The sequence below is a fragment of the Cladophialophora carrionii genome (assembly GCF_000365165.1).
Source record: "Cladophialophora carrionii CBS 160.54 unplaced genomic scaffold supercont1.6, whole genome shotgun sequence".
Taxonomy (NCBI): Eukaryota; Fungi; Ascomycota; class Eurotiomycetes; order Chaetothyriales; family Herpotrichiellaceae; genus Cladophialophora; species Cladophialophora carrionii.
Window position 1 is genome coordinate 2,103,191 of NW_008481831.1, and position 15,098 is coordinate 2,118,288.

Genomic DNA, 15,098 nt, shown 5'->3' on the forward strand with positions numbered 1-15,098 from the left:
TCTGTCTGCATCCGGAATTGCACACGGCCTCATCACTCGTATATCTTCCTACCCCGTTTCTCTCAACAACATTCACCACGATCTGGCTGCTGACATACGTCTTCTAGAATGGAGACCCAATTGGCATTTTTCCAGCCGTTCAGGTCTGCTCTCTCCCTCATTATCCGGCATCCCAACCTTCTCTTCATCTCCCTGTTCGTCTTTCGATACTTGAGATTTGTTGTACACGTGTTCAGTTATTTTCGCTATCGTCCATCACCGCTCTCCAAGCATCCAAGACTGAAGCGGAAAGATTGCACTGTTGTTATCCCAACTTGCTGCCCAGAGGCGCCAGCCTTCAGCCGTTGCATCGCATCAATCGTGCAAAACTCTCCCAAAGTGATACATATTGTCGCGGTGGGTAAAGAGCAAGAAAAGCAGGCATGGTCAATCATAGCCCCGTTCATCAGCGGCTATCCACACATTCACTTCAAAGTATCACATTCCGACGAGGCGAACAAGCGATGCCAGGTTGCGCTTGCCATTGCCTCTATCACAACCCATATTACCGTTCTATGCGACGACCATGTGGTCTGGGCGTCACTCAGCTTCCTCCGCGCCGCGCTCGCACCCTTCGAGGAGGACCGACGAGTCGGAGGGGTAGGCACAAGGAAGCATGTCATCCGCCACTCAGGCATCGGCCTCTTCCGCGGGTTCTGGAACGTCATGGGCGCGTTGTACCTGGAAAGACACAACTTTGAGCATAGAGCGTCGAACGCCATTGACGGCGGCGTCGCGGTGATTAGTGGCCGCACCAGTCTCTACAGAACCACCATCCTCCAGGATCCAGCGTTGTTAGCCGGCTACCTCAACGAAACCTTCTTCTTCGGTCTCCTCGGTCCTTTGAATGCAGATGACGACAATTATCTAACACGAGCCTTGGTCAAGGGAAACTGGAAGATAAAATTCCAGGACACCAGCGATGCTCTGATCTTGTGCGATGTCGGAGTGTATCCCAAATTCCTCAAGCAGTGCCTTCGATGGGCACGCACCACATTCAGAAGCAACCTGTGCTCGCTGATTACCGATCGATCGGTCTATCAAGCTCAACCATGGTCTGTTTACGCGCTTATGATCAGTCAAATGGTGAATTTCGCGCTCTTCTACGACGGCGCCATGGTGTGGACGCTGACTCGAACAGATTTCTGCTCTCGGAGTGTTCTGAAGGCATTATGCGTTTGGATCCTTGCCTCGAAACTTCCGAAACTATTGCCCTATTTCTGGCGCCATCCACGGGATCTGATTTATCTCCCTACATACTACCTCTTCGCCTACTTCCATTCATTGATCAAGCTGTGGGCTCTGTTGACATTCTGGGACGTTCAGTGGTCGGGGCGAGATTTGGCGAGCATCAACCAGGCCGCGATGGGAGAGAAGGCGGCTCAAGGCCCACACGTCATTCCCGAAGCCGAGTATGTCAACTGCAGCGACGACCCTAACAAACACAACACCACCACGATCCCACCCCGTACGCCCACCAGATCTATCACGCAGCCGGCGAACAGGCAACAGCGGAGCACACCACAACCCATAGGCACACCCTGGGGATTTGTACAGCCGGTAAACTTACACCGCACACCGGCAAACGTCCTCCAAAACCAGCTGGCAGGCAGAAGTTGGCCGGCACTCTGGAGCGTCAGGGAAAGACATGCTTACCAGGATCAAGGTTACCAGGGTGACCACTCCCCTGTGGCTCTTCAGTTCGAAGAGAACCTCGCTACGCGGTCTTTGACGCCGAAGTCGTCAAGCACCAAGCGTAAGCGGACAGAGACAACGTCGTTCACGAACCAAACTCCTCATCAGCTACCACTCACACCACCTGATTCACCGCCGCCATTCCGATCGGTATCCACCCCGAGCCGCATGCCAAAGATGCCGACTCGCTCTTTCGTCCGAGCGGACCAATGTGGCAGACTACACGAGGGCTATTATCCACGGCGGATATGTAAGTTGTGAAATGTTGAACAAGGATCCGTGAAGAGTGGTGAGTGTCGCTGTTTGCCGTTCCGCGGCTATTCATGACTGGCAGCTTGCAGCCATGTGGATGGCGGTTGGGCCAGGCAGACGAGACAGATAGGTGAGTGAGTGAGTCCACAACCCACGAAGGTAGGTCCGTGTTAGACTCATTGCTACGGGGAAGTAGAGTCACGAGGAATCGCCAGCCGCGGAGTATCATGTTCGCCAACCGCGGAGTGTCATGTTCTGGTACAAGTATATCTTGAAAGAAGAAGGCGTTCTTATTCTTGAGCCATTGCGTGGAATTCAGCAATGTAAAAACTTCGCTATTGTCTGTATCATATATAACTCGAAACTCAAGCCTGACCCCGTCGTCGGTGGTGGTCCACTTTAAGCTGGTTGAGGTACCGACTGTTGAGCTTTTCTCAGTCGTACTGTAGATGTCCTTCCCTCCTCCTGCTCTGTCCGCCGGAGCTTTCTTTCCGAGCCGGAGCGCCATCTAGGTCAGTGCTGCCAACAAGAACCGTCTCACTACAGCATGTAGTTGCCCTCATGTACACGGGGACTCTCGAACTACTTGGTGTGCAGCGGAATAGAGTTCGCAAGGCTGTGTGTTCCGCTCTGGCTCTGGCTCTGGCTCTGGCTCTGGCTCTGGCTCGTGCCCCATTCCATTTCGTCTACAAAGTACCGTCCAGTTCGAATACTCGGTATTTCCGAGGCGAGTGGAAGAAACAGAAGCGCTAGAAGACTCCGAGACTTGATAGAAGAGAAAGAAAGAACCAACCAAAAAAAATTCCGGGACCACTAGATTAATACAGTACAGTAGATGCTGGAAACATATAAACAAGAGCACCCTCGAACCCTCGCACCCTTGTACCCCTGGCATGGCGGACAAGGTAATTAATTATTTAGTTACTTATATGATTCCCGGGGTCCTCGATCGAGAGATTCAACCCCTTATTTTACTACTTGTAAATCCCGGGGTCTCGTACATATTATTCACGGCCCGGCGAACTCAACTCCGGTCTGGGCCTGCTATTTGACTAGTATTATTTTGCCTTGTGCGTCCCTTGCTCCCTTTCTACCCTCCCCAGGAGGGTGTGTTGCTGTTTCCCTAATTCCGTTACTACTATACTCACTGAGTGACTGAGTGAGTAAACGACTGACAGACCGACAGACCGAACACAAAATTAACTATGTTTGATACCGGCACACCACCCATCCAATCCCTGGCCGTTATCTATCATGATGGAGTACATCATGTTCAGAAGACTCTGTCACCTGTCCGCCTGCCTGCCTATCCGCCCACTTATTCGTTTCCAGAGGGCCCGCAACCAAAGTAGACCAGCGCCATTATTATATTGCGATATATACCCGTCGTTGATGCCAGGTCCTGTGGTGCCCTGGTTCTGTTGCAGCGAGGACGACTCCGCCTCAGCCTCAAATCGCTGCGATGCTAGAAAATCCAAACATTTGTGTTTCATTATGGACAACATTTGCGTGCGTCGGAGGCACATAATTCCCCTGGTAGGGCGGGTTCTGGGCGGAGAAGTCGGCGTTCTTGTATAATGGATTGACTATCCCGACGGGATATTTGGGTCGTGAAGATGTCGCGGCCGCCTGCGTCGAGGACGTCGAAGATGGACAGTATGTCGATGTTGTGCTTACACTGTCGTAGTCTGGGGCACTGCTGGTCCAGCCCCATTTCTCGCGGAGGTCGTCGTGGATGAAATCCACGCGCCAGCCAGTCTCCTTTTTGATCCGATCGAAAATTTGGAGTACTTCTTCTTGCTCACGTCTGGACGTGAGATTCTCTCCAGCTACTGCCAGGCATCGAATCGAAGCCGAGGCGACGCCCCTGTCTTTGACGTGGGCCACGATACCGCAGATCTGTCTCGAATGATGTAGTCTCATTTCTTGCATCTCCTCTGCCGTCTGAGGCTGCATAGTCGCCAGGGGATGCACGGCGCCAAGCAAGGCCATGGCCGTATGATAGAACAATCTTGCGACGATGGTTGTCCTTTTGATCAGCCAGAGCTCCGGAAACGAACTTTTCGACTTTGTCAGATATGACGGAACTTGTCCAAGCGGGTGCATGGTGGGTGGAATGCACTTATTCCAGCGGTCACAAAACTGCTCGAGACCCAGCCACTGCTGATGCCGTTGGTGTAAGCGCATTTGCTCCGCGTGTACGCTGCCGTCGTGATATCGTCGCTGCGCTTCGGCCCGGAAGTTGGTGATCTTGGACAGAATCCAGAGCATCTTGTGGGTCCAGTCCTCTTCGTGCCCGCCAACGCGTTGAGGTTCCATGTTCATATTGATGCCCCATGTATCGGGGTCCCAAGCGACACCCCAGTTGAAATGCAAGCAGCTGAACAGCTCTAGCCCAACGTTCAGCCAGAAGCAGGCAGAACCGATACCAGTGGAGGTGGCGTCCCATCGACATTCCTTGATCAACGCACGGGCGCCTGCGATATGGTTCATCCTCTGCAGAGCTTTCTCGGACATGACTTCATAGACATTGAGGATGGTAGCCGTGGTGGCACATAATACACTGTCTCGGTCAGGATTTTGGAGGGACTTCAGTAGCAGCTTCGTCGCGTGGTTGTAGTAGTTCAGCGCGTGCTCTTCAGAATAAATTGAACTGATCAAAGTCAGGTGCCGACTCCCACACGCCAGGAGCGCGTATCGCAGCATAGGCTCCTTGAGTGCTTGGAAAGGAATGACGCGAGTGAAATGCTTGTCGGGGTCCATAGAGTCCATCCACAGTCCCACCTCTTCCACAAATACCTGCATGTACAAGACCTCGTCACGGTCCTCTAAGAAGGGTAAGGATTCTTCTGGTTCAGAAGGGGCCATCATCGTTGGTGGATAATGTTGCCTAACTGCTTGGCTAGGGTCTGAGAAGGATGCCATGGTGTTTCCTGCTTCATCAAAGGTATGGTTTGTCGCAGTCGAGTAAATCGCTTGAGGTGGTTCGGGATAAGTGTTCGAGTATTGTGGACCAGGTAGCGGCTGATGAGCCATGAGCGGGGCGGCAATATGTCCGTAATCGTAGGTCATCTCTGGCATGTCCAACCTCTGTCGTTTCGGCTCTGGTTCAAGCGGATGGTACTTCTCGAGACCGCCCTGATATTCGGAAGCAATGTCGCGGGAATCATCCTGAAAGGTGATCTTCCAATCCTGCGGTCGAGGCACGACATACAGAGTCGGGTCGCATGATATGTCAATGAAGTTCAGGCGAATGCCGCGCTTGCATTTGCGATTGGACTTCTTGCAGTTCTGACAATTCGGTAAGCCCTCGTCGCATTTGAGATGCCTCTCGCGACATGTCAAACAGCCGGTTCTAACTCGTTTGGGTTTCGTCGATGGGACGTTGTCCGGCTTCGGCTGAGGAGCCTCAGTCTCCTTCATCGAAAGGGGGCTGTTCTGAAGTGCCTGCGAAGTGGGCGTCGATTTGGTCGACGAGTCCCGGGTCATGGAATGTTGATCGTGAGCTGCATCTGCTGTTGCGTAAGGCGGGGTCAGGAGCATGTAAGACGAAGGTAAGGTCTTCGAAGGATCCAGCCTCGGAGACAGCTGTGAGGTCTGCACAGACAGCGCGTCGCCACTCGTCCTGCGGGAGGGCGCAATGTTGGCAGCTCTTGCCTCAGTTGTAGTCAACGAAGACAGAGCCGCTGCGGGCTGGTTCGAGGAAAGTTGGTAGTGCGCCAGCTTGAAAACTTTATCGGGGTTTCATGGCCGTGCGTTGTGATCTGCGGTTCGTCCTACCCCGGGATGTCGCTGCTGAAGAGCTGTTCTCGCAATAATGGTGTGTGAACGTGCAGTTTGGGGATAGGTAAGCAGTCGCGACGAGTCTGTCCGGCCGTCGAGTTAGTCAGAACAAGACTCAGCATGCATTGAGAGAAGATGGAACAGAGGAGCTGGGGAGCTGGAGAAACTGAGAGGGCGCTGATCGCTCGATAGATTGGCAAAACAGCCATATCGCGAAGACCAGGGAGTCTTCGCGTCTGACATCAAGTTGTCGCCAACTCTGAATGCGCGTGGCGCTCCAAATGAATGATTCCTGGGATATGCAGCTTGCTGCAAGGACAGAGATACCGAGCCGCCTCCATTGCCACGATGACGACATTGACCCAAACATTGAGAAAGCCGGACATACCTAAGTACCTTTGCGATGTTGGGAGCGACGGCGCTGGGGATCACGCTGCAGTCGAATATATCGCAGCGTGAATGGTGTTTGAGGTTTGCGCAACGAGGTGCTCGTGGTATGGAGGTCCAATGCTAGGACGTGGGGGAAAGACAATTAAAGAAAGAAAAGACGAGAGGGTCCAGGCGTTGACGCGATTTGAGTTCATTGAACATGATGGAAGGTAGTCTCGATGGAAGCTGCAGTATAACCCTGGGCGATCCAGGAGTCTGGCACCGGCTGACAATTTAGGGTGTGGCTTCGAGTTGGTGCTGCAGTCTCGTTTTTTTTCGTTTCGCAAGAAAGATGCTTGCTTGCCTGAGACTCGCTTGCGCAGAGGAATCAGAGCTAGAGATACGGAGAAGGCGACCAGGAAGCCCCCAGTCATTGGCCGGGGAGAGCAGCCAGGGCCTCCAGACGGCACCATGACCACCATCATTCGGCAGTCCCCCAAACACTACGGCCAGGGATGAATAGGCGCAGGTTCCAGCCTAGCGGCTAGCCTTGCTATCCTCAGGTTGACCAGGGACAGGCCCTGAGGCTTACCGGGGGAGGCCGACGACTAGGGCCCTTAATTAGTGGGCCGCCCGGGTAAAGGGACCTCGGGCAAACACTGGGTCCTGCCGCAAAGATGAGGATGCAGGGCTCTTTGACTACTCGTAACGAGCATCGCTGTTGGGGCTTGAACAGCCGTCATGGCGCTGGCTCTTGGAGGGGCGCTATCTGATGCTTTAGCGATGTTGACCTGTTACTGCTTCTCGAGTGCTTCCAGCCTGATGCTCATCAATGCCCCGTCGAGAAGCAGCTGAGGACATGGGACATCAAGGAACATGCCCTTCCCACAGGTCTCGACTACCGGCTACTGAGAGCGAAGTGATGGCTACCAGTCGACTGTTCTTGCGGGACAAGTCACGGAGACACCAACGCCTCCCAAGCCAATGGCCCATCGCCGGGTTACTATGGGCTAGCCAAGCGCTACGGGGCAGATCTGTGATGATTTGTGTTCTGCTGCGCGATTGACAAGCGATTGACAGAACGGAGCACGGCTATCACACAATCCCGCCTAGATCTTGCAGCGCGAAAGCAGAAAATTCGGCGTCTATCAGCGGGCGTTCTGACCTCTCAAGCCTGCACTGGGGTGATCCCGTCGCTGATTCTCGGTCGCTTCTCCTCTTCCTCGCGATCCTGACGTCTCTGCCCTGTGCTAGATCCGTACTACTTGCCGCTCATTTGGGATGTCTGCAGTGCTGCTGCCGCTGCTTTCGGGCTTACTATCGTCTATCGAGGCCCAACTCGGCGAATACCCCTGCTCTCGGGGTCTTCACTCGCTTGCTTACCTGTTTTCACCACCCAACCCCGGCGACTGAGTCCGAGTGGGAGAGTCTAACACCTCTCAGTCCCTGTGATTATCGCGCCGCGTCCGCCTATGCACAACAAACGGGCCCCAGAGAGGAGAGACAGTCGGAGATCGGAATTGAGATTTTCGCCCTCACGCAAAACCTCATTTCTCTCCTCGCCTTGACGTAAACCGGTTTCTGCATTCGTTGTCGCTTCCATCAAGCCTCCCCGGATAATGGTACCCCCTCTGTGCCTCTGGCGGGGTTTCCATGCTCTAGAGCCGTCATGTTCCGACCGGATCTCCCTTGCCCTTTTGGTGGCCATGACGAGTATACGAGCACCTTGGCCAGGTCCTGGCCAGGTCTCGATTCATGCACTGTGGCTTTCGAGTTGCCTATTCCGTTGCTCGCCTGCGTGCATCTTCCTCTCTGGGTAGTCTCCGCGGCTGCCCCTGCCATCGGCGCGCCCGAACAGGCACCTCCCTGGTTCTACAGACGTCTCGCCCACTTCTTCTGCCGAAAACAGCCCTCGCTTCGAAAGGATTGCAGACCGGATGCAGCGAGAATGTGGCTGGTGTGGCTTGATTCCACGTGGTAATAGTGGCTCGTAGTCATTCCTTATGCGAGTGATGTGGCTCAGTCTTCCGCGGGGCTGAACTGAGACACCAGGTCTTGCCCTCGCCACTTCTGGTGCCCCGTGGTCTCTTGGTGAGCTCGCGTGCACATTTTCACTACGGACCCCTGCTCAGCTCAACCTGGTCATTCTGGAGCCAACTTCAGCACGAAGGATCTTCGCCCACATAGCGAATCGCCTCGTGCATGATAGTACGGAGTACGGAGTCAGTCCATCGAATTTCGTCTATGAGTTGCCTTGGTGTCACTGGTCTCTGCCCAGGAGACTGTGCGAGAAACGTGGCAGCCTCAAACCACCGTTGGTCAACGGCATCTCGAACCAGCATATCCGACGCGAGCCTATGATGTTTCATAGACAAGGTCATCTTCGTCGGCTAATCATTCTGTCTAGCACTTTGAGACAACTTTACGTCAAGACCGCGAACATCACAGCGCTGCACTTCCCCTTAACCAAGGCGATCGCGTAGCTTCTCGAGAAAAAATGCTACGTATGGAGTGGCCCCAAGGTCGTTCTTAGCACCCAGGTGCTGTACTGTGTAGATTGCACAACCGCGTGGATGCGAGAATTGTACCCCGTCAGGCTGCCTCAGCGCAAGATGATACCTCAAATTCAATGAGACTTGTTTGGGGTACGACCGTATTAGGTGTAGGCCGAGGCTTAGCAGCAAATAGTTTGGAGCAGGGCGGAGCGAGTTATGTAGGAGCACAGACTGCCGCAGTGGCTGAAAGTGGCAATAGCCGATTGCATCCATTCTTGAAGTCAGTTCGGCTCAGCACCGTCTCCAAGAAAACTTATACTATATAACAAACTATAGGCAAAAGTGACCTCAAATTTCTGCCACAGAAATGCAAGGCACCCCGCCCGCTTGGCCCAGGGGTAAGGCGTCGTATGTCAACGTGACCCTATGTCTACCGCAACACAGTATCTAACAGACAACCAGTCACTCGTACCGATTTACCGGATGCAATGAGAAGATCCTGTGTTCGAATCACAGAGTGGGCAAAAATGTTCATTTTGACTGTTGCTGGTGCAGCTGCCCTGAACTGTTTTTGCGGCCGAGACTCTACCTGTGGTGGATCCTTATGCGGACTACTACGCAAACTCAGTACGGAGTACATGTATGTTCCTGACATGGCTGTAACCATTGTCAACATGGCGCAGCGCAGAAGCAAGGGACCTGTTGTCTGCTCATACTACGGAGTACACGCAGTAGTGTTACTCTTGACGTTCAACATAGAACTTGATCAACAAATGATTGCTGAAATGACTTCTCCATACGGAGTTCGCTTGTATACCGTCGTCATGTTACCAAGCTATCCCCAGGTCAGCGTCCACCTTTTGCAATGACCGATTCCGGCTTACGCTCTCCTCGAGAACAGCAGACGTCAGAAAGAGACGCTTGCTTACTCCGTACTCTGCAGTAGGAGGCTATGGCTTTAGACACACAGTCCGTCAGCCTGTTCAGGACGGTTTCGTGCTGCTGATGCATTCTCGTTGCTACTTACCGGGCTGCCCTGGATCACGTTTCCTTCTTATAGGTACATTCCGTCGTCTGCTCAGGGCGTTTCCTCCCGGCTTGTGTATGACACTTGCCCTTTTGCTAGCCAGACCGCGTTCTGCCGAAGCAAGTAAGACATGGCAGTCAAGCCAACGGTTGCGTTCAGCCCGAGTCGCACTGGTACCGGACTTTTATCAGAAACACCATTAAGTTCTGGATACAGACCGGTAAGAGGTCGCCGTTAAAATAGCTCGCATCTCGCACGACGACGACTGCACGGATCACCGTTATACTAGGACTTTGGGTATCTGCACTAGGTTGGCAGTTTCATCAGACAGGCACAGTTTGGCGAGCGTGGTGGTTCTTTTCCCGTGGCGGAGAAGATGGATAGATGTTAACGGCCGCACCAGACGATGACCTGGTCTCGATGTCACGTTTAACAGAGACACACTCCGAGTCCTGTGCGCTCAGTTGAAATCATGATAGCCAGCATGTACCCTTATCGTCTAGAGTACTTGCCGCGCAGTTCGTAAACGGTGGTGTTCGTCAGTCAGATTGCCAGCCACTACCGATGCCATAGGGTCCGAATCTTATGGTCCTTTCTTTTCTGGAAATAGCTTTCAGAAGCGTTTGGGAATTTCTCAATGACCGAGGGCCTTCCTAGAAGAAGCTACGCCGGTATGTACAGACTGGAGTCCTCCACTCGATCATCCACTGCTTTTGCAGATATCAAAAGTCATCACTCTTACCACTCAAGGGTATTAACGTCCGCTTCTCTTCTCGGCATCGTTCTTGTAGCCATCCTTCTCATGGAAGTTTCCCATCAGGGTTCAGTAGGCCCTGAGGTCACTTGGAAGGGTCGTTCTGGCCACTCTTATCCTTCTCGGCCTTCTGCTTGGTCAAATTTTGCATTTCTTCCATTGTCATGTCGTTCTTGCTGGCATGCGTGATCTGTTCGCTTTGAGATGCTAGCTCAGGCTTCCATTCTCCCCGTCCGGTCTTCGCTTTGTCGAGGGAATCGGCTTTGTGACGGTCGATATTTTCGGCTCGTCCTTCGTTATCTGCAACAGGTAGATCACAGTCAGTTAAATTGCTTCCCACAGAGATATATCACCACGAAGGGGTGCAATCGGCACGCAGGCCTGTCTCGATAGCAGCTTGAGCTGCGCCTCCGTGGGACGAGTATGTGTGCCGATGGCAAGGACAAGTGTAACTACGCACGAGGATGATCTTCGCTGAGAGCTAGTCGTGCTGCTGAGGTGTGGAAGCCTGCAATTGATCTGGAGGTGAAAGCTCTTCCGGCATTCCGCAGGGGGGCCGATGCCCTGGCGAGGTATGACATCGTGAGGGAAGATATGGAAGTCAAGGAGAGTTGTCCGGAGAACCGAAAGTTCGAATGATCTGTTTCAAGTCGCTAGGAATGCGTTTGAACACCTGGTGTCTGCCTCTCTATGAATGGGAGGTCCTCGAGTTCGGTGGGAAAAAGGTTGGTACGTTCCTGTGGTGGTGATGGAGAGTGCCGAGGGCAAGCTTCCGTTGCACCTTGATGACGTCGTTTGCTCCCTCATGGGATCTCTTCGCTCATTGGCTCCAACGCCTGCTGGCTGTTTGCTCCGAAACCCAAACCCGAAAATCACAATCGAGGATATCGTCATTGGTGGGTCGGAAGAATTTCCCTTTGAGTTTATTTCGTGGTGTCACGGGTAAAGGCTTGGCATCGGTCGCGTCCAGCCCTCAGACGCGCCTTCTGTCTAGTGCGAGGGAGAGGGCAGCACATCCCTCATCGAGACTGTGTCAACAACCACGGCAGCGACAGCCACGATGCAACAAGCTTCACCGAAGAGGCGAAAACTCGACCACAGTCAGTCCGCCACTATCGACGATACCGGCCGCGAAAATGGACAACCCACTACCCCGACCCGAGCGTCGTACCTCTCGCCGACAAAAAGTTCTCTAGCCCGCTCACACCCCCACCTCATCACTCGTTCTAATCGACGCTCTGCCACCGAACCGAGAGGCAAAGCACTGCGAGACGAGATTCTGAGCGCAACAACTCAACCTGTGCAAGCACCAAAGACTGTGTCCCAAATCCAGCAGTCTCAACGCTTGGATGCTGCTGATGATCCAGCTCCGAGACAGGGGAATGAGGGGGCGTCCGAGACACATCTGGACCATACCGCGGAAGAATCTGCTGTCGGCGCGAATTCAACACAGCGCAGTGAACGCGACCGCCTCCCTTTGAACGAACGACAACCAACACAAGATAGACGCCGAGAAAGGAGCACCTCGGACGAAGACCCTGCACCACCGATCATATTACCACAACTGGTATCAAGGAAAGAGTTATCCGCTAGGCCACTCCCTCGCGGTCTGTCTGGCGAGCCCGATTTGCCGCCTACGCCTATCGAACTTGGCTTAAGTCCCGCGCCCGAACGTCCTCGAGGCCTGGCATCGAGCAGCAGCCCCAGATCCTCGAACATGAGCAGGAGCTCTAAAAGACAGAGGACACGGTCGGGTGCGCCCATCACAAGCAGCCCGCTCAAAACAAAGGCACCCCAAGCGGCCAAATCCGACAACGAGGAAGCACCGGATGAAGAGGCTACTGAGGAGGATGTTCAGGAAGCACCAGAGAGTGAGCCTGTTGTGGCGCACCAAGAGAATGTGGAAGATCCTACAGTGTCGGATGAGCAACATTCAACACTTCGGTCGCTGCAGGGCCAACTGGAGCAGCTGAGGCAAGATTGTCAGCACCTTCAGAAGGCTATTGATGACGATAACAATTTGAGCGAGGAAACCTTAGCTATCCTCCGACAGTCTCTCCTGCGGAATGATACCCTTCGGATATCGAAGTCTGGCAAGGAGGGAGACAACTTCTCTACATACCTGACATTGTTCGCGCCGGCCAATTTACAACTTACAAGTCATACTGAGACGAAACTCATAAAAGATCGAACAAAGATCATCCATCGGCTGAAGGTGGAAGCACCGCCTCCGTGGCTCCCGAATGCTCTCTTCTGCGTGTTTGAAGTCGCCATTGATGCCGAGAACGCACAGATTGAACATGTGGAACTGAACGAAGTAATGTTGGCCGTTACTCGCCGCACCAAGTCGAACAAGGCCGAAATCTACAGATGGGTCCATGACCGCTTAGAGCACCCTCTCCATCGACTTGACGTTAGCGGCCTGGTTTGGGGCATGGGACGATGGTTCAATGCCGCGGTGGAACGGGCCAAAGTCTTCCGATGGATTGACTTGAAGTACAAAAGACTCCAATCCGACGTCACCGGGCAGGTAGACGTAAAAGACGAAGGGTGGAATCGAGAGACATGCATTGAACTGGCACGATATCTGGACAGCACTCAAAACTCTGCCATTGATGTCGATGTGATAGAAACCACTGGCGGCAAGAAGTACCGGAAGAAACTCATGCTGACTTGGAAAATCGACTTGGACTGGGCTGGCGGCCTCACCTCGAACATTCAGATCTCCGCCAGTGGCATCCCTCTGAAGGCAGAGCCTGGGTTGAAGACCATCTTCTGCAGCCTCGTCCCAAGGGTGGGCGTGAAGGGTGCGTTCGAGAACGTCTGGAGCGTGATTCATAGTGAGGCGGAGGAGTACAAGTTCGACAGTGCTAAGGGAAAGGGAAAGAAGCGACGGGGAAACGAATGAGCCACGGTTAATGTACACAGATTCAAAGATGCTATGATTTCACGAGTACGATGAGACGCTTACAAGCATCAATATGCCTGTTGCAGGCGCCACAGGGTCGGATATTGACCATACGAGCACAGAGAGCACACAAATCACGGTTCGCTGTCGGTGGCAAGCAACGGATAGTTGATGATCAAGGTGCCAACAAAGAAATCATCGTCTTTGACTTGAATCTGAATTTCATTGACCTTGCCTATGCTTTTTCTCACGCACCCGCTCTGAAAGCCAGGACAAGATTGATCGATGATTTGCACCTGCGGCAAGAGCATCACATTCGTATGCCATGCCATGGCCTCATTGCTCTGTCCTTACCACAAACCGATGACATGCACACAACTTTCCCCCAGTAGCTTGGCACGCACGAAGCACCGATCTGAGGCCTACTGAATGCAAAAGATTGCTTCAAGGAGCTAATCGCTTTCAAGCTTGCTGCTGATACCCCGTCTTCCCAAGCAAGCATGCAAGCCTTGCCCTCTCTTGACCACATGAACCACGTCATTGTCGACCTGAAAAGCAGCCGGCCCCGGCTTATTTCTTCTTCGCCTCCTCAGCCTCGGCCTTGGCCTTGTTTCTCTTCTCCCGTGCGCCCACGTACCGCGCGTCGGCCCTCAGGTTCCTCAACTTCGTGTACGCAGCCTCCTCGCCGCTGGGCATGTCACCCTTCTTCACCTCGCTGAACGCATGCTTGATGCCCACGCCGCTGTCGATCGGCAGGACGCCAGTGATCTTCTTGGCGATCTTGCTGCTGTCAGAGGCCAGCTTGACGTCGTCTTCCGAGCTGTCGAGTTTCTTGAACTGGCCGGACTTGCGGGGGAAGAGGATCAGGCGCGACTTGTAGGTCTTGAGGCGTTGGACGTTCAGCGTCAGCGTTTCTTGGTTGGTGTTTAGGCGGCGCGGGTCGATGGCAATGCCGATTGTGGATGCGAGTTTGCGGGGGATGCCGGCTTCCTAGAGGGGGGAGGAAAAGAGAGCTGTTAGCGGAACTGGATTTCTGTGCGTGAGGTGAGGTGTGGGGGATTGGCATGGCAAGTGGCTTTCAAAGGTCCGAGAGTCATAGAACGGTAGTCTCTGATGGCAATGTGGACAAGAGAACGAAACGTTCGACACTCTCCATCCAATGCAGACTCCAAAAAGACAAGGAAGGGGAATTTGTTGCAAAATTCAAAGAGATTGTGGGGTCGAGGCTGAGATCGAAAACTGGACTTGTAACTCCATACCTTCAACTCCTGCACTGTGAACCCTCTACCGGCACGCGCACGTCGATTGTACTTGATCGTAGGACATCGGACCACAGGCCTCAACTTGTCGACTGGACGGGGCGCAACGGCGGCGGCTTTGGCCAGACGAGCGGCTCGGCGTCGAGACTTGCGGCCTGGCTGGTCGAAATGCACGCGCACGCGGCGCTGCCAGTCCTTGTGGAAGTGATTGTTGGGGAGTTGCTGGTTGTGCTTGATCGCCATTGCTGCGAAATGACGATGTCGACAAGCGTGTGTGGGTGCAAAGGGAACGACGGTGAGGTGAGGTTCGTCAATCTGGAGGTGCTGGCCTGCAGTGCCGTGAACTTTTTGGTGTGGAGCACTGCCCAAAATTCGCTTGGCATTGTGTGTCATGTGACTTGGCTTGACCCTGCAGTTTCCGAATCCGAATGCCAGCCTCGCTGGTTTCTCTCCCAGCCTTGTTTCGCTCTGTTCGGCAGGCTGGCTTCCACTTACCACCACGAGACGTCTCGAAACT

At 53.6% G+C, this 15,098-nt stretch overlaps 5 protein-coding genes and 1 non-coding gene across 6 annotated transcripts; 3 read left to right on the forward strand and 3 right to left on the reverse strand.

The window, feature by feature from the left end:
* Positions 1-108: 108 nt before the first annotated feature.
* On the forward strand, positions 109-1,995 carry G647_07723 (uncharacterized protein; the record flags this gene model as incomplete). The annotated part of the gene is made up of 1 exon (XM_008732036.1): positions 109-1,995. The coding sequence occupies one exon, from the start codon at positions 109-111 to the stop codon at positions 1,993-1,995; it is 1,887 nt and encodes a 628-aa protein (XP_008730258.1).
* Positions 1,996-3,435: 1,440 nt separating this feature from the next.
* Positions 3,436-5,475, reverse strand: G647_07724 (uncharacterized protein; the record flags this gene model as incomplete). The annotated part of the gene is made up of 1 exon (XM_008732037.1): positions 3,436-5,475. The coding sequence occupies one exon, from the start codon at positions 5,473-5,475 to the stop codon at positions 3,436-3,438; it is 2,040 nt and encodes a 679-aa protein (XP_008730259.1).
* Positions 5,476-9,014: 3,539 nt separating this feature from the next.
* G647_07725 lies at positions 9,015-9,157 on the forward strand. Its single transcript has one exon. It is a non-coding gene; the product is annotated as a tRNA-Sec (tRNA).
* A 1,342-nt stretch (positions 9,158-10,499) lies between these two features.
* On the reverse strand, positions 10,500-10,995 carry G647_07726 (uncharacterized protein; the record flags this gene model as incomplete). The annotated part of the gene is made up of 2 exons (XM_008732038.1): positions 10,500-10,714; positions 10,875-10,995. 2 exons carry the CDS (start codon positions 10,993-10,995, stop codon positions 10,500-10,502), a joined length of 336 nt encoding a protein of 111 aa, XP_008730260.1.
* A 479-nt stretch (positions 10,996-11,474) lies between these two features.
* Positions 11,475-13,322, forward strand: G647_07727 (uncharacterized protein; the record flags this gene model as incomplete). The annotated part of the gene is made up of 1 exon (XM_008732039.1): positions 11,475-13,322. The coding sequence occupies one exon, from the start codon at positions 11,475-11,477 to the stop codon at positions 13,320-13,322; it is 1,848 nt and encodes a 615-aa protein (XP_008730261.1).
* Positions 13,323-13,892: 570 nt separating this feature from the next.
* Positions 13,893-14,824, reverse strand: G647_07728 (uncharacterized protein; the record flags this gene model as incomplete). Its single annotated transcript, XM_008732040.1, has 2 exons — positions 13,893-14,312; positions 14,582-14,824. 2 exons carry the CDS (start codon positions 14,822-14,824, stop codon positions 13,893-13,895), a joined length of 663 nt encoding a protein of 220 aa, XP_008730262.1.
* Positions 14,825-15,098: the final 274 nt, after the last annotated feature.